The sequence below is a fragment of the Gymnodraco acuticeps genome, unplaced genomic scaffold (genome assembly GCF_902827175.1).
Source record: "Gymnodraco acuticeps unplaced genomic scaffold, fGymAcu1.1, whole genome shotgun sequence".
NCBI lineage: Eukaryota > Metazoa > Chordata > Actinopteri > Perciformes > Bathydraconidae > Gymnodraco > Gymnodraco acuticeps.
The window spans coordinates 123,606-150,225 of record NW_022990224.1 but is presented as its reverse complement, the minus strand read 5'-3'; the positions used below and the strand labels follow the sequence as shown (position 1 = coordinate 150,225).

Below are 26,620 nucleotides of genomic sequence, written 5' to 3'. Positions count from 1 at the left end.
AATCACCTCAGAGGTGGAGTTTTTTTTGCTAAACCTCTCTAAAAAGGTCACATGTCACTTGTTTTGGATTCCTAAAGCTTTTAGTCTACCTTACCTATCCAAGGGTAGTTTTCACTATAAGTAATCAATATTTTTTGGACGGACACTATCATTTACAGTTTTTTGTTTTTTATGTTCAATCTGAATTTTCTTTAAAGTAAAAAACATCTATATTGATTCTGACTTTTCTACATCCAACTCACAGGTTTATCATTACTTTGAGAAAAAAGATTATTAATTTAGCCCCTTCTGCTTCTGGATATTTTAACCTACACTTATATGTCAATGTTTATTTATTAGTTTATTAATATTTTGTATGGGCTACTATACTAAATCTGTAAATACCTGTCGGATAAAGTTAGTTTAAAGTAAGTAAATATTGGCTTTGATAATGTAGAGGAGTAATAGAGTAGCTTAAAAACTCAAGAAAAACATCAAAATAAGAATAGAACTTGAGTAAATGTACTTCTTTACATTTCAACACTGCATGTTACCAATGTCATACAAACCCATTTGATATACTTACATTTGAATAGGCATGTTTTAAGGTTTGCATTTTTAAAACATTAATGGTGAATTGTCATCATTAAGACGTTGGGAATATATTTCTAAGCTTGTTAACATATACAGCGATTAGCATTCAAGACGGAAATATTAGAACATTGCGTCTCATAGGAGAGAGGGACCAAACCCAGATGTACAACATTATAATGACAGATCTCCTTAAGCCATATGTGCTTTAAAATATTAAGTAAGTACTTATTCACGTTTAACAAACTGCAGGCTTCTTATTTTTACCGTGCCAATGGACCATCAGCAGGCCAGAAAGAAATAATGGGGCATAACGAGAACTGGGATTGTGGTGTGAGGAGAAACTGTGAAAAACTGGACCTCTGTCTCTGTAAGGGAGTAGCGTGAGGAAGTGCACATGAACTGAAGTGGCCAAACATTTTCATATGCTCCTGATTTGGATATTTTTACCCTTTGTTTAACTTTATTTGGAAAAAATATAACCTCTACAAAATAACCACTTCTTATAAAACATTTTTTTATCACAGCTAGCTTCTTCACTTCTCTCCATATGTATGTTCTCATGGCTTTTTACTTTTGGATGTAGTTAACTTCCTGAAGTGTAAATTCAGTAACAAATTCAACCACTCGTCTTTAAATTGTAATGGTAGGGAATATACAAAATAAATAAATAAAATTGACAAATACTGTAACTAAAATAGTGTTTATTCCATAGAAAAAATACCTCATTCAATGCAAACAGTAAGAAAGGAAATGTGAATGCTACAAAAACAAAAGGCTTATAATGTCATGAAAAGAATAGTGTTGAATCATGTAATCATCGTATCCTTTAATGACCTTTCCAAACGCATGCACTTTCCATTTGAACAAAAATGTCTTGATTTCTCTTTTCTTAAAAGATATTTAATAATATAAAGTTCAATTTGTAGCTCTGTTATGCTAGTTGCGACACAGGAGTGTACGTTAGAGTGAGCTTGTCCTCCAAACAAGGTATAGTGAACTCATCAGAAGCAGCAAGTAGCCGTTCATCTTAGAAACTGTCAAATATATAGTCAAACATAACATTAAAACCTTGACACTGATCTTTGCATTGACATAACAAAACCAATGCTTTAAGTGTTGACAATAGATGTCTTAATACATATAGTAACACTTGGCATCCACTTCTCAGAACCAGAACTCGGAGACGAAGACATGAACGTTGATGATGTTCTGACCGGAGTCACCTTGAGTTGTCAGGTTTCGCATGGAGAGTTTCAGTACCGTAGTCAATGGACCAATCAGGGCCTTCACCTGGCGGACAACACCTGAATAAGACAAAGAGAAACATCAATATCAGACCACAGTTTGGGACAATAGAGGCAAGACTTTGTTGCTGGCTGGGTCATGTCACGTTGAGCAGAGTGGATGTGATTTAAGGGGTCTATCAATTGGAGGTTCTCTGGTTCGATCCCCATGTCAAAGTGGCCTTGGGCAAGACCTTTGACCTGAAATTGCTCCAGTTGGCAATGAAATGAATTAAATGTAATCTGAGATAATTTCTTATATATGTCTCGTTTATGGACTTTTGGTCTTGGTTTTGGTTTGACTGACAACAATATACATTTGTCGTTTTTCGTATTCCTTATTGGTTGATTTAGAGCAGCAGTGAGCAAAAATACGCTTGTTTTTTCCACTTTTTCCATTAGTTTTATTTTTTCGTTGCCATGAGGTTTAAAGGGTTACCCAAAGCATGTTTTCTCACTTACCCTTAGTATCTAGCTAAGCAGATAGTTTGGGTTTTTAGTGCTGACTTTTTTATTTCTGCTGCCACCCCAAGACAATTGAGGATAATAACATTTTGTTTTTGGTGCACAGCACAGTTATAATTTACATATATCTTTCACAATGTCCCGGTCACAGGCTGTCTCAACCAGACACATTTCAGGATCCTTCTCCAGTCTTCCGTCTCACGCATGTCTGACAGCTCCCTCAAATGTATTAACTTCCATTTTATTCAATACAGCTGTCTACATTGGTTGTGTAACAGCTTGCGTTTTGCATATAGAAACCAGCGTGTATTTTAACATTACATTACATGTTACTTGTTAGACGCTCTTATCCAAAGCGACTTACATACTCAATACTGTGGACAATCACCACAGGAGCAATTTGGGGTGAAGTGTCTTGCCCAGGGACACAACGACATGCTGACTGCAGTGGGGTTTGAACCTGTACCGAACACCAACGCACAACCCACTGCGCCACACGCGTCCCATAACATTTCAAGACCATTTTCTTTGGCTGTTAGATTGGTTGTTTGTCGGGATTTGAGCGCTGCCACAAAAAGATGCTCCGATGTTGATGAACTTCTTACGCTAGCTGGTGTATAAAATATGTGATGTTGCGAATAATCCAGCATCATAAATGCCAGCAAGGGTATTTCTTTGGTGGAAAATAGTTGTATTTAATGCTGACCCTTACACCAACCGCTCTCAGAAGACAATGATTTTGATTTGATTTGAAGCCCAGTGATCTGGATTGTATTCTCCCCTCCCACCTTCCACCCTTTAAATGGACACCCTCTATCATGGTAAAACAGATGGGAGAGTAAACATACTACAACGGAGCATTACTGAACGCCCATGGAATTCATTGGGTACTCTTTTTAAGTGAACATGCGATTACACGGGGGGGGGGGGGGGGAATGCCAGTGTTTATACAGGCTGTCAGCGGGCCTTTTCTCTGCAGAGGGCTGGTGACATTTCAGCTCTGGCCTGTTTGAACAACCATCGGGCAGGCAGCACAATCAGCACCCTGTCCTCCTATCACACCTACGACCGTCCTCTTTGTTTTTCTCATTTCCTGTCTTATTCACAAGTGAGTCAGTAGACTGTTCAAGCTTCTATGACTCATTGGTTTAACTCAACATGGATCAAAATGACGACAGATCATTGCCTCAATCGCTCTGAATTATGAGGCTCCTTTTTGTGGTACTTGTAATAAAGCAGTAAAACCCATTTGGTCGTCGTTCACCACAGGGCAGATGATGATCCATTATGCGCCATCCGCTGCGTCCTTTGGGACACTGGCATTGTATGATGGCACCCCCCCACCCACTCATTCTCCTTCTTCTCTTTCTCCCCTCTCTTCCCTTCTTGAGGGGGCCTGGTGTTTGTGGCACCATCCCTGTGGCCCACAAGGGTAAATGAGTCCCATGTGTTTGATGGAGGGGAGCAGTCACAGTCACGCGATACAGCCATGGAGGCATTCCTCCAGGAATCCATCTTTAACTCTGGAAGGGGCAAGTAAACTGCTGTCTTTCACTCTTTCTTGGTCACTTTCTTAGCTCTCTTACTCTCTCCCAGTCGGATTTGTGGACACACAGCAGATTCCAGCAGATCCGGTCGATAAGCACTTGGAGGAGTGTGGAATGGGGCCCACTTCGACCATGGGTGCCCCTTTGTTTTGGTGTTTTGGGACTCTGTTGCATAGTGACACCAGACGGAGGGGAATGGGACTGAGATTTTATTGTTTCCAAAGCGTCAGAGTCATCAGGAAGAACTAACCTTTGCTTAAACCTAAAAGCAGCAGCAACAGTAAGAGACTAACTAACATGAAATAAAAAAAGTTATGGCACTCAACTCCTGAGTTGACCAACGCAAACTTAAAGTGAGATCAGAAGGTTCATGATTTGTCGACTTAACTCAGACAAAATAAATGAATAGGCTTCACTGATGAGTTGAGCAAGCACACAATGAAGATGTGTAAAATATTATGAGCACAATATAGACCACCGCAAAGACGACTTGGATTCAGTCTTTATTAGGACTGTTTTCTTTTAAATGTGTGTAGCCTGTATCTAATGAGGGCTGCTTAACACTCTACAATCAGGGTAGGTTTTTATACTGAAAATCCTTTAAATATTTTCCACGAAAATAAGCTAAACAATCTCACGGCATGAATAAATAACAAAAACACATATTGCGTCTGGACTGAACATTTATTAAGGACTTCTAAATAGAGCAATATGTGGAATGTGTTTGTTTGTTTTGTACATTTTCTTGTGGTCTAATTAGCACATGCACAATGGCTACACTGTTCTCTGAGAAACAGAAATGGTGTTATAGTGCCTAATACCTCTGAATTCATGGTTAGAAACTAGTGAAATAAAAAAAAACACAGTTCACTTTCACCCAACTTTAACCTTTGGGACGCAATTGGTCGTGATAACAAACCAAAGAATGTATGATGTGTTACTGTTACTTTACCAATTTGTTGAATTGTCGAAACATGTTTTATTCAACTTCTACATGTAGCCTTTGTTTGACTTAAGGCTTTTTGCACAGCCTTGAGAGGGAGAAAAGTGTAACTATGTTGTTTAAATGTGGGCCCAATTCTGCACAAAGGAGCTTAAGGTCAGTGTATGTGTTTCCGTAAGCTTCCCATCAAAGCAAAGTGGTATCCTGAATGAGGGAAAATCATCAGCTAACAGCTGGGCCTCAACATACTAACAGTGAACCTGAGGTGAAACCACAACCGCATACTCATCTTTAACATTTCATCCGGGCTGTAAGGCAAAAAGCCAACAGCCACAAAACAGGTTGACTTTGATTGGCTACAACCTGAGATTCATATAAATAAACACGGGGAGGTTAACAAAACAATTTGCTCTTCAAATTGGTTGCAAGGTCATGTAATCTGAGGGCTGACGTTCCTGAGATTTAGTTGTTGTGCTGGAAAGGTTTGCGGTGTCTTTCCATCTCACTGAGGTATCTGCCACAGGGTGCAAAGGTGACTGCGCTGGCTTTAAAATCCACCATCAAACAAACAGCTGTACAATCTGTCCGCTTTCCAAAACATTCCCTACACCATGAAGTAGCCCCTTCAGTAAAAAATAGCCTTAAATAAATGCATGCTAGTAGCAGAGACACTGCCACAAAACAAAGTGAAGCCAGTGCCAGAAGGCATTTGTCATCCTTCATGGCCACGAGCGGTGCAATATTGAAGGGTAACATGTAAACAGTACAATTTCTGGGTTTTCTGGTTTCTTCAACTCAGCGAGGAAGTGTATGACAAAATCCAAAATGAGCGGGTTTAACACCAGAGACAAATGAAAAATATGCGTTGGCCTCACCACAGTATTGTATAATGACACACTGGTTGTGGTGCTATGCATGCTCGCTCCAGTGAAACCATTGGAGAGTATCCAGGTGGTGTACAGAGTTACAGTATGCAAAGAGGGTACTGGAGGGTATCTTCATCATCATTATGGCTATAACTGAGATATGTTTTGTATCAAACCATATTGCTGAGCTATGTTGGCATAAACCTTTGTTACCCAATAAGCAAAGCAAGCAATTTCAGTTTTGATTACCTGACAGCAAAGCCAAAATATAATCCTTTCAAATTGCCAACATAAATGTACAGAGACTGAGTGCAAAGACCCCTTGAGTACTCCATGCTGTGTTTACGGCATGGTCACTGGTACAACTTTGGCTCGTCGGGTCAGGCTGTCCAAACACGACTGACCACTCCAAAGAGGGATCGGAAGCTTCGCTCTGAAAGGCCAGCACATGTGGCTTGATATTTTAAGGTCAATTAACAGCGAGTCATACTTACAGATCTCTCAAATGGCCCATGGGTCAATTTTGGACAGTGTCGCACATTGGGTAGTGACATCATTGAAAAGTAGCCGTAGGGAATCGGTTGGTTCTTTTCTTGGACTTTCTGTTTTAGCAGTTGTGGGTCAGAGCAGCTGAGATGACACAACATGCACCATTATCTTTACCACAACCTTTGCACTGTATTACAAGTGACCTTACAAAGCTAAACCCATAACTAAGGAGTCAAAGTATAGATTTGACATTGGAGACTGAATTGAAAGGTTATGCAGATCTGCATGGTTTGGAGTTTAAATCAGGATGTTTTATAATAATCTTCTTCCACATTATAAATGGAAGGAAGTATACAGCATTGTGATAAGGTGTTTAAAGGGCCCATGTCATGCTTTTCCGATTATTACCCGTCCCCTTGTGTGTTATGAAGGTTTTTATGCATGTAAACGGTCTCCAGAGTGAAAAACCCTCAAAGTACACCCTGTAGGGAGTAAAACTCTAACACAGAGAAGACCTGTTTATGCTGCCCCAGAACGCCTCGTTGGAGATTTCTCATTTTCCATTGTTTGCTTCCTGGGTTCTGTGACGCGTGAACACCCAAATCAACAACAAATGACCGGATTGGCCCAAATGGACCAATCCGCGGAGCACCTCACACACCAGGATCCCTTGGCAAACTAACAGGGCATCCCATTGACTTGCATAGAGCTCCCTGAACGCTGGTAATAGGCGAGTTGGGATGGCGGAGAAATGCTCTCCGCAGACCCATTCTCACAGCGTTATAAACCTTTTTCTTTCTCAATATCAAGCCACACTTATTGTTTTTACTTCGGCTGTGAGTGTTTGTGTGTGCTCAGGATGAGTTTCGCTTGTTTTCGCTGTATCGCCGACCCGGAAACCTGTCCGCTCCTCGCAGCAGCGGCGAGCAGCAACGAGCCTCGCAACATCCCGACCAATCAGAACACACTGGGCTCACAGGGAGGGGGGGGGGGGGGGGCAGGAGCTCCAACAAGCCGTTTAGGACAGAGAGTGAATACACATACTTTACAGAGATGCTGTATGAGAAACCAATGTGAGTTTGGAAAATTGCACAACTTAAATCTATTCTAGTAGACCTCAACAATGGAAATATGATCAGTAGAAATGGCCATGACATGGGACCTTTAAGTACTTTCTTATCTATTTTGGCTCGCTACTATATGAAAATGGATACGAACTGAGCTATCACGTTTTACATTTTCCAAATATCCCAGTGCCAGACAGCAAAGAATAATGATGAGTATAAATGAAATACATCACCCACCCAGGGGAGATAAGTGTATTTGATAAATTATTAAGACAGCTTTATTGCAAGTAATGTGTGCTATAAGTATGCGTACCTTTTTTCAGCGTGACATATCGGCATCACTATCTCTTCATCAGCACATTGGTGGTGGAGGACCACCTTGGGGGAGTGTTGTGTTTTTGACAGTGTGGTTGTTGGGTGGAGAAGACCATGTTTTGATTAGCTGTACTAATCTCTTGTGGGGCAGACAAGGATTCCTTATGGGCTTGGCGCGCTCTAGTGGGCTCGCTGCTGCCATGTCATGATTCATCCAGATGACAGCCTCTAAAACGGAGCGAGTTGTCTGCTTATCTCCACTGCTGTCCTCAACTCCTCACCAGCACAGCCACAAGCCAGAGCCACAAGCTCCACTGGCTCTGAAGCAGTCATGTCTCACACAGTCCACTCACATTCCACCGCTCACTGTGGACGGCCGCACTGACGACCATGACTACCTGCATAGAGACAAACTGTCCACTTCCTCTTCCATTCATCTTACTGTCTGCCTCACTGGCTGCCAGCCCCGTGTCAATGGCAATGCATAAGGTATTTATTCTCTGCACAGGATATAAACCGCAAAGGCATATTTCCACCTGCATTTCAAATATGAATGGAATTTAGCTCAGGCGTCTCAGACTTTCTCCAGAGAAGGGCTATGATTCATTAAGAGAGGGTGCTTTATTATCCATTGCTGTCCAGTAAGATAAACATAAATACTACATAAATCAGTTTTTTCTGCTAAAAAGAATAAGACAGCAGTGATTAATGGTACACATTGAAATCCTTCCATGACAAATTATTACTCATGAAGAGATGTCATTTGGACACATTCAAGGGATGACTATTCATGTCCTGACCGTTTGATTCCACAGTGGGATTCTGATTGTATTGTACATTTGATTTAGACATATCAAAAAAATAAGTCACATTATAAACACGTTTTGTGGCTTTTTTAACTTTAAACTTGGTTTATATTCTACACATTGCATACAGGAGGAAATGTTATTGTTGGTATTGTGTCCCCACCCTATATCAAAAACGTATTACATTTAAACAGCTAATATGTAACGGCTTAAGTAAATCTACAAGAATTCATACATCCTCAGCAGGCCCACCTTGATCTCTAGACCTACCCTCAATGGGAGGGGTAAAAGACAATATTGATCCCCCCGTGATGTACTGTATGTCACTGAGAGATAACAAAACAAAGAAAGTACCAGCATTGTATCAGAGATGAGAGACTCAGCAGCACTCATTCTTCCAGCAGAGACCACAGAGCCAGTGATTTCTAAGGGAGGAATATCCACCTGCTGACTGTCCAAATCAATCATCCCATTATCAACCCTTTTCAAACAACCTGTCCCTAATCAAAAGTCTATGACAGCACTAGCATGAGCAATGCATTCCTCCGATGTTTGAGTTTCCAAATATGTGTATGACAAATGTTGTCTTTAGAGAGGATGATATATCGCTTCTGCCGTGTGCCCACATACCTGCAGGGATGTTGTGCGGTCGCCGCTGTGCTACTGGGGACGTCACTGGAATATGAAAGTGTTTGATTGGTTCTGATCATGTTTTCCAAGTGCTGAGGGCCTGTTGTGTTTGCACAGATGCGTACGGCTGTCAGGCTGTTGTCTTCCAGATGTGACAGTACTGGGAAAGGCAGTGATGGATGACCAGAAACTAGGAAAGAGTACTGCAATTCTTACTCTTGTGGTAGTGTGGGTGTGGGTGTGGGTATGTGTGTGTGTACGTGTGCATGCATGTGTGTGTGTGCAAACACTGCATGCCTGTGTGTGCATTTGACTGGTTTTAAGAGTAAGTGAGCATAACGGAAAAGAGCGTCAGCCAATCAAACATTTCAAGAATCTCTTTTTTTTAAGACATCGAATTCTGAGGATTCCTAATTGCCTCTTTTTTCCCTTTCGAAAACACAAGAAGTGGCCAAAAATAATGGCCAAAGTTCACGCACTTGTTCATTAGTGGAGCCTCAATGTCTGCTTCTCTTCACATCCCACCAAGCTGTAATACCACTGTTGGAGACACTGGAGATACTGGAAACCAAGCTTCCTTAAGTGACACGTCAGCAAGCCTCATACAATGGTTACGCAACAGCAGCATCTGCGGGCCAAAGCACCAGCAGCGCAACCCACTAAATAAAAACCAAGAGGGCCTTCATCACACCGTGGACGCCACACTTCACGGCGAGCAGTCAGTGGCCAAAGGCTCCAGTGCACAGGGCCTCAATTTGGAAAAGTGATGGGCAACTGGTGCAAACATGCAAGAGCTGCATCCAATAAGCATCCAATGGGTTTGGGAGAGAAGTGGCTCCTCACAAACAGTCCTTTCATGTGGTAGTGAGTTTAAGTGCTCTAATGCTCGGCGAGACACTGAGGCCTAGCGTGGGGAAATGGAACAATACATTTAACCACATGAAGCAAAGCGCACAGGATTACTTCTGCACATATTTTCTCTCTCAGTCTTTCCTCTTTCATTGAATCACAGTGTCTCACTTTGTCTTTCTCCCTCTGCAATTGTATTCTCCCCCCCTCCCTTGCACACACACACACACACACACACACACACACACACACACACATACATACAAGCCCTTGCAAATGGGCACCGATATAAACAGGGAATTTCTCCTAAATCCTCCTTACACATAGGCACACAGACACACACAGTTGACAATGTATTACAAAATAAGGCTAATCACTCATGCAGAATTACACAATTGCACATTCCAACAAAAACATACCATTATACAGTACAATATAATTAAACAGCTTAAACAGTGAGTTATTGCTGGTTATAAACAGTTGTCTGTCTTTGTGTGTGAATTTGGGTACGTTTGATGAGCTCACATCTGTTTCTGCACAAGTGTACAAGAGAGGAACAATTGCGTGCGCCTTCAATCCTGCTTGAATCAGTGAAACACTCTCTCGCTTTCATTCTGTAAAGACAGATGTTCATACTGACGGGCCATCCCTTCATCCATCAGCGAGAGAAGAAGAACAAGACGCTGTCCTTCCGCTACCACCCTGCATGCATCTCTACACAAAACCAAAACACCTAGAAGGGCCCAAAAATGTGTCATCCCTGGGCTCACAACACCCTCATCCTCCCATGGCCAAGGCTCAGTTCAGCTCTCCCACAGGCGTGCAGCAGCCCTGGGTCACCACCAAACGCAAAGATGGGAATGGTTTCTCCCCAAACATGTGTTGTTGTTACAAACCAGTGGAGATGGTATCTGCTGCTAGGGCTCTTTTTGCATGCTGGCAGTCAGTAAACAGGTAGTTGTAATGAAATGCTTGTCAACTGCAATCACTGGTGTGCATTGCATGTGCATTTGAAAACACAAGTCATTTATGCACTCTGTTGAGACCGCAATAACTTATAGTGGAAAGTAACAATCTGCTAGGGATAAGCATAGGCGTAGATAAGTGAATGAAATGGTACTTTGTTTAACCACAAGACTGTGGAAATCGATGCCAAATATTTGGTGAGACAGAAACAGGCCTTGGTCCATCTCAAAGAGCCACTCAGAGGACAGCTCTCCAAAGACACAGACATCAAGAGCCCCCATGCAGATGATGACAGCTACATGATGCCACAACACTGCAAAGACGATAACGGCCTGTGTCAGATGTTCTTATGTCGGGCGGCCCAGACAGGCCGTCCAGACATTCCTTATGGGAGATTTCTGTTTCTTTTTGTCCCTTCTCTAGCGCACATGTGACTTTGATTTGCATTAAAAAAATGCACATATATTTCATACATTTTTCAAATGAGACCTAAAACCCTTTTCTCCTTTAAAGAGAAAATGCAATTTCCAGTCACAGAGACTGTAAAGGCTGCATGGATAAACTGCTATTGTCAAATGATTGCCCTACTTTGGTTCATCCAGACTTTACACACAAAGTAAAATCCTGGTACTCACCCACATACATTCCATTCTCCACCCGCTTGATGATGTCGAAGGCGTTCTCCACGTTGCCCTCGAGGATGTCAAACTTGACATCATAACTGCTTAAGTGATAGTCACCGTAAGCTGGCACCGAGGTTCTCAGGAAAACAATCTCTGTTGGAAGATAACAATTAGACAACAAAGTTTTGGAGCATAAACGCTCATAATCACTCTGGGATTGCATCGCCAAGCCAGTGCCAACTCTTGCTTTTCTTTTTTTCTTTCCAAGAGAAAGACAATAAAATGGTCTGTGTTTATTGTACACTCAGAGGGTCACTGGAAGGTTGAGGCTTTGCAATGCTGTTGTGCAGCTGAAGAGCCTCGAGTCCCTTGCACCCCAACTCAGAGTTTATGAGAAACGACAAGAGCTTAACTCTCCGTGACGTTGATCATGAGTGTGTCTGAAACATGCACTGTATGCCAGCCAATAGATGCTTGTCAGCTGTCATTGTCTGCGAGTGATTACCACCGTTACTCATATCCAACAAACATGGCTCTTTCTCTCTGGTGTAGGCCAGCCAAGCCCGGATTGCATGGAGAACATCATGAAATAACTTATTTGGTGGTCAGTGGTAGTCATGTGTATTCTGACAACTGCAGTAAAATGCATTGAGATTAATGGAGATAAAGTAAAGTTGGAGAGATCAAAATGGCTGAGGAACACATTGGTACAAATAAAAACCCAACAAGTTATCATGCTGTCAACAAATCTGTTGTTTCCCATGATTTTAACAGGACGTTATGTCCCAATAAAGCTTCAACTATTAACCTTTATGCAGGGTTGCCAACTCTCACGCATCTGGCGTGTGACACACGCTTTCACTCTCAATCTCACGCTCTCACGCTGCCCAAACTATTCTCACGCCAAAAACAAGATGAACCGGCAATCGTTTTTGGTTGGTTAATTGCAATGTTGAGTTGACAGCTCAAGCTGTCGATCCACTCCCTCCCCGCCCCCACCACTCTTAACAACGTTAACAGACAGCACCCGTATTGCGCATGCGCAGATCTAAGATCCAGTAGAAATGATAACAAAGTAAAAGTCTGCTGCTTATCGTTCTACTAGGCCAAAATAGAGTCAAAGAGTATATGAGAGTGAGAGTGTGTTAATTCATATATTTGGCAGTTTGGAGTAAGTCTGTAGATTTGTTTGTGTGTGTGTGTTTCATGTATAGGCCTCTCAAGATAATTAATTTTGTTGGATGCATTTTCCCGGAAATTATTGCGATAAACGATAATATTATCGGCACCGTTGTATGACCATTTTAGACCACTGACATAATGATAATATATAATAATAATTTAAGGACATCCTTTCAAACTGCTAGTCACATCCTCATGTAAATGGAAATGTATCGAGTTCATTTTTATTTATCGTACGATAAGTCAATTAATTGCTTATCGCGACAGGCAGACAATAAAACAGTGGAAACAAGCATGTGTTTGACTTTCATTAGTGAATGAAACTGTGTGCCCTTTATAGTCTGTCCAATATTGTGTATTCGTATATTTTAATACACAATATCAATATATATCATATATGCTAAGGTCCCGCTGCTGACACGATAGCAGTCATTTAGTGCGCATATGTGTAATTAAACCCATGATATCAAAATCTCACTCCAGCCAGGTACCCAAAGTTGGCAACCCTGCTTATTGGATTGAGGGTTAACAGGAATCTTTAAAGGAGCTTAGATGATCAGCAATATAAAGTAAGCCTTGTGTTAAAAGTTTGACATTTTGGGAAGACCATTGGGCCTACCACTTTTATATCTGTAGTAGGGCATAGTGGCATACAGCAAATATGAAACTACAGTACAACAAGCAGATGGTTAGCCTAGCATAGACTGGAAAGGTTGAGCTAGCCTGTCCAAAGCGGAACATTTGTCAGAATCTTTATGGCTCGTGGAAATGGTTTCTTTTACACTACTTCTGGTCTTTGTCTTTGTTCATTACGTTACGACAGAGTCAAGCTAACTTTTGTATTATCTGTATGCTAAAGTAAGCTAACCGGCTGCTAGCTTAAGCTTAATAATTGACCTAAACATATGAGAGTAGTTTCTAATCTAACTCTCTGAAAAAAGATATACAAAAGGAATAACTTTATTTCCCAAGATGTCAAAACTATTATAACTATAACAAATCTTTTGTTATTGAAACTTGAATATATTTTGTCCCTTTTTATACTTTTGCTGCATGTTTGCATGTTAACCCAAAAGTCCATTATTAGTATGCATTTAAACCATGCTTTGTACCTACCCTCTGGCTTTGCGAACTCTCTGAAAGTGGGCATGGAGATGAAGGTGTGGGACACTGAGTGCATGGGGTCCAGGACACAGGCGACGTCATTGGGCTGACAGGACTTTACACAGCGAATCGTGTCAGAGCGTTGAAGCCTCGCCACTCTAAAGGACAGAACAAACATACACACCCACAAAAGAAAACACAAACACACACGTCCTCTGACCTTTAGGTAATAATCTATATTAAGACGTCAGAGTTAACCACCATTGATTTCTAAAGCCTAAAATAACAGGGCATCCTTGGGAGCAGCCCTCTGTGTAATCAAGAACTCAGTGAGGACAACAGCAATGGCCACAAACAATATCTGGACAACACAGAAGTTACTGGATACATCAGTCAAAAATAAATAACATTCAAATTCTGGGTGGTGACAATAATTGCCATATCATGCTGAAGCCAAACTTAGTAGTTTGTGGAGACTAGTGATGCCATTGGTGCCTTTACTGTATGATGCATGTTTTCAAGCTGTGTGGGAAATGAATTACTACACTCACAAAGAATGATCCACAACCTGCTCAGGAAAATATTTGGATTTGCCGAGCATCCCCTGCTTCACATCAGATAATCTCTTGAGGAGGATTTATGGGGCAAGGGAGTGTTCTAAAAGACTCCTAAATTGTGAGCAACATGACTAGACAACTCCCCAGCCTATCCCCAGGGCAGCTCTCATCCTATTATTTAGAGCTTTGTTTATTCCACAGACTAATCAGTGACAGGTCGACGGGAATGGAGGGCCTCGGCTGGCTCCTAAGGCTAACGCCACCTGAAGTATAACTATTCACTACCTGTCTGCTACATAAGACTTTGAGAGAGGTTTCTAAGTCACTAACAACCCCATAAATCAAGGGTTTGTCTTTGAAACGATGGGAGACGCGATCACGAGAGAGCTATTGAAACTAAATAAAAGCCTTGACTTCAACATCCAAGATGTTAAATGTAAGCTTGGTTTTCACAAAGGAGACAAGTCAGTACACGGTTATATTGGGTCATGAAAACAGCCAAGTTGCCATGTATAAGACCAGTTAATGTGCATGGCAGCCATATAGCCACATTGTGAGTCATGGGCCGTGGATCACTGGCTCTCCTCAGGGGACCTATAGGCTGCAGCTCAAAACCCAGGCACAGCTTGGGTTGCAGGGCTTCTTCCATGGGGAGAGAGGAGAGAAGCCCCTGACAAAAAGTCAAGCCACCACTGGGTAGGGGCTTGTAATTAGCAATTACCGGGTGCGTCCAAGTTTTGCTTTGGCCCTTGCCAAACCCACAAAATGGTCTCTTAGTTTATAATACCACGGCCTGAGCTGCAGAAAGACCCGAGCGGGGCTCTGGAGGACAAGGTGAAAGATCTGTCTGGGTATAGAGTACATTTACGAGAAAATAATGATCCAAACTTAACTGGCCCCTTACACATGGATGAACACCTCAAAGCAGGGGAAGCAAGTAGAGCTAAATACAGGACAATACATGTATAGCCTATTTGTAGCAAAAATACCGTGCGTTTTTATGTGTATTTCTGCAATTGTGTCTTCGCACATGCAAACATGGTTGTGTGTGTGTGTGTGTGTGTGTGTGTGTGTGTGTGTGTGTGTGTGTGTGTGTGTGTGTGTGTGTGTGTGTGTGTGTGTGTGTGTGTGTGTGTGTGTGTGTGTGTGTGTGTGTGTGTGTGTGTGTGTGTGTGTGCGTGCGTGCGTATGAACGTCTTCTTCATCTCCCCAATGACTCACGTGGCCCAGCCCAAGAGAAAAACCCCAATACTTGCAGACCAGAAAGAAAAACAGACTTTTTGGATGAAAGTCCTCTGGTCAAGCACAGGGCTTTTTATTTTTTTGGTAATTATTATTTATAGTCAGCACATTGATAACGCCCCAACACAAACACTGCAGGGCATCATTCATTCTGAGCGCGGTGATGTTGCTGTACCACAAATTGTTCAGACCACCGGCCAGAGCCCAGAGGCCCATAACTCAATGTCAAAGGGGAGGAAAAAGCCTTATGTGCACCACTATGTTCTTATTTTAAGGATATCCCCAATAGGGACCGAGTGCATCCTTACCGTCCTGACAGCTCAGGACAGCAGGAACCTAGGACATCTGAATTTACAGTTATTATAAGCCACAGTCCTCGGGCTGCAGCCTCACAGCATGTCAAACTATTTATACTCTCCCCTGCTGGTGCACATTTCCTTCTCTTTGCCACTGCATCCCATCGTGTGTCACTTACTCAGCCTTCATTTGGATTATCTGTCTGCTTTGGGGTTTATGGCCGCAGTATGGAGTGGAAATCTGTGCATTTCACATTAAGCCTAAAATGTAATGGGAGCTAAAGAGATGTGTATGGAAATAACTGCCAAAGAAAGACGTATTTGCGGTGAAAGGTAACTGATGTTTCGGGAGCAGGAGTAATAATGAATACAAAAACTGGCTGATTTCTGACCGGAATTTGGAGGTGGGGGATTACTTTATAGACTTAATAAATAGTGCAATTTAACATAAATGACCATAAACTATATATAACTGAATGGTTTGACTTATAGATGGGAAATGTGACTTGTTTGTGTTTCATGGTTGATTTAAATTACTGGCCTGGTAGGTTTCTTAGTTTACAAAAATGACAGATTGCAGAAAAACGTTCAAATCATCGGAAGACATACATATGTTTTAATACTATTAATAATACATTTATATATGATTTTTCCAATTTTAGTGTGTAATACAATTCTATATAGTGTATAGATGCTTGTAGCCGGGTAACTTTAACTCATATGCATTTCTAGAGATGTGCAGTAGCCTACATGTATTAATGGATTTCCTCTTCACTGAGGCTGTTGGATAATAGCAATATGAAACTATGTGTTGAAGTCTTCATGCCTCCATCTGTGATTTGGCCTTGATTAAACCCCACAATGCACCATCATCAAGAACTGGATTTTACTTGAACATGTGTTATTTCTATTTCAATTTTAATAGAAAACTGTTCATCCAACACATAAACCATAAAATGCTGCAAAACGTCAGACTTTATCATGCAACCATCATCAAATTACACTCAGTAGTAGGCAGACATGGGTCGTTACCATTTTATGATTTACCCTGACCTAGAACGCCACCTAGCGGCTAGCACAGCGCCTTACCTCCAAGAAGATACATTCAACTGGACCTTATTCATACTGCTCAATAAAGATTCTTATTCTAGTGTTAAAAAGTTGATTATGAGAAATGCTACAGTACTAAAACATGTGCTTATGTTTTCTGATTTAGTTTGTTGTATTGTTATGTCAAATTCACTCTTTAAAAAAATGATGTGTCATCTTTAACATGAGCTTAGTGACAAACATATTTGGGGTATTTTTTTACAAAATAGAAAAGGAAATAGACAAGGCTGGATCATTTCCCACTGTAAGTGTGTTGCTAATGTGTAGAAAGGAATAGTTTGACATTTTAGGAAACTCAAACTCACTTTCTTTCTGAGTGTCAGATCGAGGCTTATTGTTTCCCTGTTTTTTTAAGTGTCAGTCCACATTGGAAATATTTGCATATATTTGATGGAAAAACGGAAATTGAATAGACACTTAAGGGATACAGCAAACATTAGGTGCCCACAGCTCATTTTGGCGTCGAGGCCATGAACCCATAGGCCAATACAGTTTTAGGCAGACCTAAACTAGTGGCACAAATCAACGAATGAAAGAAACATTGATAATCTTTAGTTATAAACATGCATACTGGACCGATAATGATCAATCATTTGGAGTTATCAATTTATAATTGCCCGGATAGTCGACATTGCAAAACCTTGCTTTGCTATGAAAAATACTGTATGCTCATCTCACATACCTTCTGTGTTAAAAAGTCCTGTTTTCTCCACAAGACGTTGCATTGAAGATGACACATCCTTTTAAAGAGTTTAGTAACTTGTGTAACCTTTCATATTGGTTGTGTTTATTCTAGTAGGAGATTGTAAGGTACTCTGGGCTCCTCCTGGGTAACAAACACCTGCACTTTAGCCATGTATGTGCTGAGCGTGCCGTAGCGACGCAGCCTCAGCTCCAGAGACAGATCGAAGTCCTGCTGCTTGTTGATGAGCTTTGCCACCGACATCACGCCACCGCTGGGCACTTGCTCTGTCTTGAAGAACCCGCCCTCGTTGCCAGCGGTGATAACAATCTGGATGTCATCGCCAGCCACGGTTTGGGAGGGGCCCATGCGGAAGATGTTGGTGAAGACGGGGATATTGGTGGGGAAGGTGAGGTAGTAGTGGGTTATTCTCAGGGGCATGGTCAGGCACTCGTCAGACTCATTGCAAAGCAAGCGTTCACATCGACTGCAAATAGAGAAAGGGTGGGGGGGCAGGGCAGGACAAGACAGAACAAAACAGGCACAGAGAGAAGGAGAGAGAGAGAGAGACCAGGTGTAAATTTAATTTGCCCGTGCATGGCATGCAGTGGAAGGAACAACAGTCTCTGCAGCAAAACACTTCACAGGCCAGTCATGGTGGGATCATGCAAGAAGTCCTATCACTGGTGCCTGCATAGGTCATACACAGCCTCTACTGTAATCAAGCCAATGTAAAAATATCCATATGCATTTCATCATTCTGAAACAACAGAACATGCCGGATCTTTTCCAAAGTCATTCCAGCATTGAGCATACTGTACATGCACAGCCTTGAATGACATGAATGGGGGTCGGTTTGAAAAGGCCTGACATGGTTTACTGTTGCACTCTGATCTTTCAGTAGGGTGACGTATCTGATATGGCTTTGAGGAACATGGGCCTTGCTCTGTGGATGTGTGTGAGTTTTTCTGTCGATATGCTCATTTTAGGTTTCATAATGATATTTTGTGCCTCTACTGTCACATGTTTACATTATGTAATGTTCAAAAAGGTCTTTATTTTTCTCATACTGCCTGTGCTGCAGCACCTCATTTCACCCTCTGTCTGAAACCAGAGCCCAGTCTGCTCTGATTGGTTAGCCGGCCGGCTCTGTTGTGATTGGTCAACCGTTTAGAGCTGTCCCGCCCCTTAGCCTATCACGTACTGTGTGTTGGAGTGCTAGTCAATAGAAGCACGGGTGTAACATAGTGATGTCACTATATTACATTATACAAAGGAGTCCAATCACATTGGCATGAGAACATTTAAAGTAGTATTGTGTCATGTTCATAAAAATGTGCACAAAATCTAGAAAACTCACGTCTCTCCCACGCGTCGGTAGTTGGACGGACAGACAAAGGAAAGACATTTGAATTCTCCCTGTACATTAAAGCAGCTCTGATCCACCAGGCATGTGTGTGTTCCTGTTACACATTCATCAACATCTGGGAGCGAAAGAGACAATGGTAGAAAAATGTGATTTCAATACATTCACAAAGATAACTTGTGTTAAAATGTACATATGCCTTCATTTGAAGAATAGCTTACCCTGGCAGCTGCGCCCATTGGGTGATAAGGTGTAGCCTTGGACAGGACAGGAACAGTGGAAGCTGCCAGGGGTGTTGTGACAGCGATAGGAGCAAATGTGACCTCCAGTAGGCAGTGCACACTCATCTATATCTAAATATGCAACAGAGACAGATAAAACAAGTCAAACCAAAATGGAAATCTAAGAAATACAAATTTGAACTGCTTGTAATTAATCTGTTTAATATATAATGCAGTTTGCTATAGTGCTAACACAATTATTTTTTAATATTCCAGTATTCCTCTACATGTAAGTAGCTGTTAAAACACTTTACCTTCACAAGTCAGGCCGTCTATGTCACTGAGCTGGTAGCCACGGCGACAGTAACACTGGTAGGAGCCGTACACGTTGGCGCACTCTTGACTGCACGGGTTGCTGTCGCACTCATTCAAATCTATAGAGAAGAAATTATCACAGACCATTTTTAACTCTATCTTACTGGTTTAAAAATTAGTAAACCTCCTTTCAATATGTCCCACATCAACATTTGCTTGCACAGTTTTCTGGTCTGACAAAGTACAATGGTGTCTTGTTGATTTCATACACTGAATATACTCTATTTCTCAATTTCGGTAAATGTTCTTGTGAATCTGGATTATATCTTAAACCCAATTACAATAGGGGCTCATGTGATTTATAAATACATCACAGAGTACTAGGCAGTGATGTTGCTGTTTTATGACAAATGACTACAGTAGAGGTCTCCAGGGAATATTAGGCCCATGTGAATATGGCTTTACAGTCCTGTCTCTGATCAGTTGTTTTTAAAAAGATATATTTGAATGTTATCAATTAACCAATTAAACCAAAACAACTCTAATCAAAGACAAAAGGTCTTCCAACTAGGAGCTGATTAGGGGTTTATGTTGTTCTAGTACAAGAAACATACTGTGTATTGCATAACAAGTTGTAATTATAAATTCTTTATTTCTTACCATCACAATTCCTGCCATCAACAGAAAGCTTGAAGCCGGTGGTGCAGCTACACTTGTAGGAACCCAGAGCGTTCTCACACTTATGAGCACACAGGCGGCCAGGGTAGTGTCTGCATTCATTAATATCTAAAACACAGTCCACAGTAAGAAGTTCACGACACATCTTGACCATTAACCGTACAGTATGCATGTTTATTTATTCATTGGACACTGTTATATTTGTGTAAGAACACCAAACATAGTCGACCCGCTGCTTACCCTCACAAATCCGACTGATGCTGTTGAAGATGTAGCCAGCCACACACTCACAGCGGTAGGAGCCTATCAGGTTGACACACCCGTGACCTGTACAGACCTTATCAGGGTCCTTACACTCATCAATATCTGCAGTGAGGGACGCAAACAAGAAAGAAAACCATTGAATGCTTCTCAGGTAGTTAGAAAATACTTTGTTATGTAGGAATGGTGAGTTTTTCCGCCTTACCAACACAGCGGTTGCCCTCCTCATTGAGGTGGTACCCTCGACCGCAATTAACGGAGTTCCTCTGGCAGATGTAGGAGCCAACTGTGTTGATACAGATCTGCCCGTGGTGGCATGGGCCTGTCTGACTGACACATTCATTTATATCTGAAAACACAGAAACAGATGACATTGTTGCTGGTTCTAGACAAAGACCAGGAAGTCATGGAGACACAAATTCAGCCAGATCCTAAACATGAATTCACCTTCCTTTTGTTTACCTATCCTTCTAACTCTGCATTTCAATAGATATGAACCTTCTCCCTCTTGCCCTGCAGTTACCCTCTCAGTCAACCAGCCGTATTTACTGGTCCATCTGCACTCTGTCTTTCATAGATTGTCTACTGTTCATTCATAAAATTGTTGGCATATTTGCTGAAATGTCACTATTTCCTGACAGTCATGCATGCAACAGATATGCAAGATTCCTGTGGCAAAGGAAAAACAACCAATCAGAACCCAGGAGTCTATAGCAGAGTGTCTATCACTAATAGGTTTCTTAAAACATTTTTGTCAATGCATTAACCGAATCATAAATGATAAAGGTTGCACAGTTTTTCAATTTGATGGGAGTTCACTAGCAGTGGTTGAACTCGACTAACTCCTCGATTCTTATGGTTGTTTTCGTTTGAGCATGGTGGAATCTTTGAAAATGCCATTAGAAGCACTTTTGGCGAGGGAAAGGAGCAGGATTTTTTCACAAATGTCTCATGGTGCTTACCGATGCAGGTGCCGAGGGCATCTTGGATAAAGCCGCCACCACACTTGACCTTAGGGGAACAACGAAATGACCCCTGGGTGTTTTGGCACTCAAACTCTGGGCCACAGTTATGGATGCCAGTCTCACACTCATCTATATCTGAAAAAAGGGAAAAGTGCTATTGAACACACTGATAATACCTGCTAAGATACACAGTAAGTTAGTAACGGAGGCAAACAGCACAGTTTGACTGACCTTTGCAATTGTTGTTGTCAGTGAGTTCATAGCCAGTCCCACAGCTGACCTCTCTCTGGCAACGGAAAGAGCCCTCAGTGTTGATACAGCGCTCACCCCCCCGACAGTTGCTGGCTCCCAGCAAACACTCATTGATATCTGTGTTTGACAACAGAGGTTCTCTTATTGTGTTGATCCTCCCAACTATTTTGTGCTCTTATTGTTGTCAAAATAATTGATATGTTTCTCAGTTGAAGACCTCACCCTCACAGCTCTTTCCATCTGGTTTGAGTTTGTATCCTTTAAAGCAGGTACAAGTGTGATTGCCAACACAGGAATGAGCACATTTCCCTAAAAATGTAAAACAAACACGTTCATAATTGAGCGATGCATTTCTTTAGATTAAAAATCAGGAATGTGTAGGGAAGCTTGTTTATTGCCATAATATAACATACCCTCGCACTGATCACTTAATACTGAATTATCTCCATTTTCATGGGTTTCATCCTTGTTAGGTACTGCATGAGAGAAAAAAAACATGATTATATATCCATCTATCATAAGAAGCAGCCCTAAGACATTCTCACATAATGCTTTGTTTAGGGCTGCAACTGAATAATTGTTAAGTCTACGACATTTTTGAAAAAAGAGAAAAAGGGGTGGCAGCTTCAATGTCTTGTGTAGCTACCCTTAAGTCCAAAGCAAAAAGGTATTCATATTACAATTCCACACAACAATAAAAGCCACAAATTGTTCCAAATATAATCTTGGAGAAAAAAGTACAATGTGTTTTTGCTGGATTGCCCATGAGCAATACACTTTCAACTGCCTTAAAAGCAATGTCCACATACATCCAGCAGGGGGCAGTGTGAGCTCATTCTTATGCTCCTTCTCCAATATTTCCAGATATTTTATGTGTTCGACCATGATGAAAATTGCCTGCTTTGGTTAAAGAAACTTGTTTACATTTTTAAATGTTGCCTACTGTAGTTCTACTCATTTTATTTCACTAACATTCCGTTTTTTGTGTAGGTGTGGTCTGGTTATCTGCGGCTCCGTGTACACAGCATGCTCGGGACACCAAGCCACACTGGTAGCCCACCGACAGGGTGTGGTCACAGGGTAGGCCCTTCTTCAGGGTCGTCTTCCCCAGGAGACAACAGTCGCAGCACATCTACAGGACACAGAGTGGAATACAATAAAAAACCATTTATAATAGTAATAATAATAATAATAAAGCTTTATTTATATAGCACTTTTCATACAACTCATGCAGCTCAAAGTGCTTTACAAAATGACACATCAAACAAGTTAAAAACAAACAACAAGAAATTCCCCTCAGATTATTTGTTAAGAACTTTTAAAGGAAGGCTACATAAAGCAAAATATATAACATTGTATCAGGTTAATAGACACAAGGAGGTCAAATGTATGATAATACAAATAAAATAAAATAAATAATGGTTTATCTCTGACAGATAAGACACAAGACAACTGAGTCGATGCAAAACTATAAAATATAACTAGGGTTAACATAATAGGACTTTTTACAACGAAAGGAGAGGAAAAACATTATGCCATCTGTACTATCAGGGAAGAGAAACTGAAGGGAAAGAAAAAGGAGATTGTGGGATGATGTTGGTTGGTAAAATACTGGAGTTACATGAAACAGGTTTTTAGACGGACAAAAATAGGAGGAAGACAGAGAGACAGACAGACAGACAGACAGACAGACAGACAGACAGACAGACAGACAGACAGACAGACAGACAGACAGACAGACAGACAGACAGACAGACAGACAGACAGACAGACAGACCAGACAGACAGACAGACAGACAGACAGACAGACAGACAGACAGACAGACAGACAGACAGACAGACAGACATGAGATGACATCATCCCCTCTGGCTGAAGCATGCTCAATCAATCTTTTTGGCAGCCTGGTAATGTCAGCCAGGGAGGGAATGAAAGTGCAGTGTGAGGGATGGGCATGTTTGTGTTGCATTTTGGTGCGTATTCCACTGTAGCACCCGGTACATTAATGGGAAACCCTAAATGTTTGAGCACCCTCTATGAAACGTCAAGCTACCCCACAGCACCCCCAAAAGAAAATCTCTGGCACCGCCACTAGTTTATGGATACGACCTGTAATTTATTAGAGTTAATCCCTGTCAAGTTACGTTTGTAAATGTTTTTTTTTTATGTATATAGTTTGTACATGTTCAATACATTTGTAACACTGTACACATCAAAGTTTCCCCTTACATTCAAGTATAAACTCCAACCTGCACTTCAAATTCGATCAAGTAAAGACAAGCTGGCTTCTGACAATTATCTCATCATATTAAGAAAGTGCACCAACTTGCTTCCCCTCCTATTCTGCCAAGCATTTATCTCAATGATGTGATGATGTGCAGTCTGTTGTGGAAATATCGGGCCACAATGAGGGGAATAACATATAAATGTGGAAAGTGCTTGGACGCGAGCCCGACGGAGATTCTAGTCAAATGTTTAATCTATCTGACAGCAACAAACTCCATTCCTTCGTGGAGTGACATGCCTCATCCTGCTCACAGTGTGCACACACCATACAAAAACACACACACAAATGATCAATCTCATCAATCATTTGCATCCAAACTGGCTGCCTGGCAGAGTAATATACAGGACAGTGATTGAGGAGAGGGAGATTGTGATCTATTTCAAATATGTTTAGCTTGTAAGGCAAATGTAAACAAACATAAACGTACTGTATGTATGTGTACAGGTACAAACACACCTTTATGGTCTTTTTCTCGCAGGTGTTGGTGAACAAAGAGTCACAGGCTCCTTGGTCTTTCGCCATGTTGATACCAGTGGTGCACATGTTATCTTCAAGCACTGTCACACAGCACTGCTCCTGCACTATCCTGTCAGCAAGAGAAAAAACACAGATGGTGCATTTATTTCCAGCTCTGTAAGTCCTTGGTGAAAAACAACTCTGCCTTAAAGTGTATCCCATTAAAATCAGCCTGAGGCAAGCCTGATGGGGATCTCAGAGTTGAAAATGTGTGAATAAATGGGTTCAGTAAGAACGCTATGGATTAGCATTAGGCGTCTTAGTGTCTTCCGCAATGCATACGTCTGTTAGGGGATCTTGCAGTGGGTCTTGTATCTATCCACAGTTAATCTGGCATGAAACTGAATCTATCATCTTGATTTGCTTTGATGGAAATGCAGGACTGTGTGCATGCTGACCTCTCGTGATTGTGGGGATTCACTATTTATTTGACTGTTTTATACCGTCACTATTCACTTCTTTTAACAAGCCGTTAAGGATCGTAACGTACGTAAACAACTGCTTCTTTAGCACGAAGCATCTTCCTACTGTAGGCTAAAATATCTAGACTATACCTAGTGTGTTGCAATCCACATTTGTTGTTTATCTGAAATCCATCAAAAGGTTTGGTCTGATTATTTTCTTATAACTAATGCTGTTGATATATTGTAATTTTAAGGGTGTCTATTACCATCTGGCCCGGGACAACAGCTGGAAATTAGCCATGTCGGCTAAAGCTGCACCATTTACTGTTTTTGTGACAGTTCATCGATGGGGACTGTCCACGACACTATAAATAAATAAACTAAACTAAATTATCTGCAGATTCATTCTATACTCGATCATTTATATTCCAAGTTAGACACGATACAAGATAAATAGCCTATACATCAAAATGTTGTTTATCTTTGTTGCCATCTTGACTGTAAGAGAGCCATAAGGGACCATTTAATGAGATTCAACTTTTCTTTGTTTGGAAAAGGAGCAGGAGACACACTTGGCAGGGATCTTTACTCTTTGAGCACTTTTCTAGTCCACTACTGACGTCATTGTACTCTAAACTGTTATGAGCAGCACTCTCAGTTAAAATCAACATTTCAGTCCCAAGATAGTGGCCACCTCCACATGTCCCTACGGATTGTAGCTTTTAGAGGAATTGATCTTATTATAATATCATAAAAACAAACCACTCCCTTTGGATAAGCATGATGTGTCCTGTGAGAAACGTTGACTAACAGTTGCCAGTAGATACAGTTTGCTTTTGGTAAATGACATCACCAGGGCAGAACCGTTATTGAGAAACACGTTGTTACTGCAACTCCTCCTGGACATCCAACCTGATCTCAAATCTGATCTCGGTGCTTATGATGATCGTAAAGTTCATATCTCTGCAGGGCTTTAATAAAACACTGTATGACTATGATACCTGCGTCAAAAGCAATATCTGGATTAAGCACAGCTGCTCACACGAGACCACTATTATCAAAATATAATGTACGTGTCAGTTTGATCAGATTTCATTGTATTGTCAGCAAGTGCTTTCGGATCAGTTAATACTCTGTCTGGAAATCTGTCTCACTGCGATGATACAACACAAAAAGAAAAAAATGACTCACTGCTCCACTCTCGTTTCCGAATAGCCTCTTTATCTACTCTTACCAGAAATATTTTTTCCAAATAAACTACTACTGATCTCAAATTCACATCAAGGCGCACGAACCTTTTAAGGACACATTGGTGCTCTTGTTTTTCTTTTCTCTTCCATCATTTTTTTTTTTCCTGTGGTGTCTGAAGTAATCGTTCAGATTTCCTGTTATTGCCTCGCTCCATCCTCACTCCATGCTGCGTTTCACCTCTAAGGTATTTCCTGGGTATTGAAACAGCCCCTCTACTGACCCCCCCTCACCCCTTTTCCACCCCGCACCCCCACAAACCTCTGCCCTTTCCTCTCTTTCCCTCACACACTATAATTTAGACTAATTTGGGATCACTTGGGGTGGCTACGGTAAATGTGTTTGCCATCAGTGTTCACAGCGGCAGATCTCCCCGGCTTATGGTCCCTGAACCTGTGGCAGCACACCCTCTAGGGTTACCAGCAGGCCTGTTATTATCCCATCACTATTACTGTTTCCTGCTCTCACGTGAAGTGAATAATGTGCTTGGAGATTTACAGGAGTAAGGACGGTA

At 41.4% G+C, this 26,620-nt stretch overlaps 1 protein-coding gene across 2 annotated transcripts in view; it reads right to left on the bottom strand.

The window, feature by feature from the left end:
* Positions 1–1,257: 1,257 nt before the first annotated feature.
* Positions 1,258–26,620, bottom strand: part of fbln1 (fibulin 1) — a 29,020-nt gene continuing 3,657 nt past the window's right edge. The window contains exons 3-17 of one of the 2 annotated variants that reach the window (XM_034218788.1): positions 24,395–24,524; positions 22,626–22,785; positions 22,067–22,129; positions 21,876–21,962; positions 21,633–21,770; positions 21,399–21,536; positions 20,642–20,785; positions 20,416–20,541; positions 20,158–20,283; positions 19,497–19,616; positions 19,183–19,314; positions 18,956–19,079; positions 13,721–13,866; positions 11,435–11,575; positions 1,258–1,877 (exon numbers count right to left, since the gene is read on the bottom strand). In XM_034218788.1, coding sequence (XP_034074679.1) covers positions 1,738–1,877; positions 11,435–11,575; positions 13,721–13,866; positions 18,956–19,079; positions 19,183–19,314; positions 19,497–19,616; positions 20,158–20,283; positions 20,416–20,541; positions 20,642–20,785; positions 21,399–21,536; positions 21,633–21,770; positions 21,876–21,962; positions 22,067–22,129; positions 22,626–22,785; positions 24,395–24,524 — 1,915 coding nt within the window. In that variant the 3' untranslated portion in view covers positions 1,258–1,737. Of the gene's footprint in view, positions 1,878–11,434; positions 11,576–13,720; positions 13,867–16,704; positions 18,083–18,955; positions 19,080–19,182; positions 19,315–19,496; positions 19,617–20,157; positions 20,284–20,415; positions 20,542–20,641; positions 20,786–21,398; positions 21,537–21,632; positions 21,771–21,875; positions 21,963–22,066; positions 22,130–22,625; positions 22,786–24,394; positions 24,525–26,620 lie in introns of those variants that run through there. The other variant, XM_034218789.1, reaches the window with a different exon arrangement.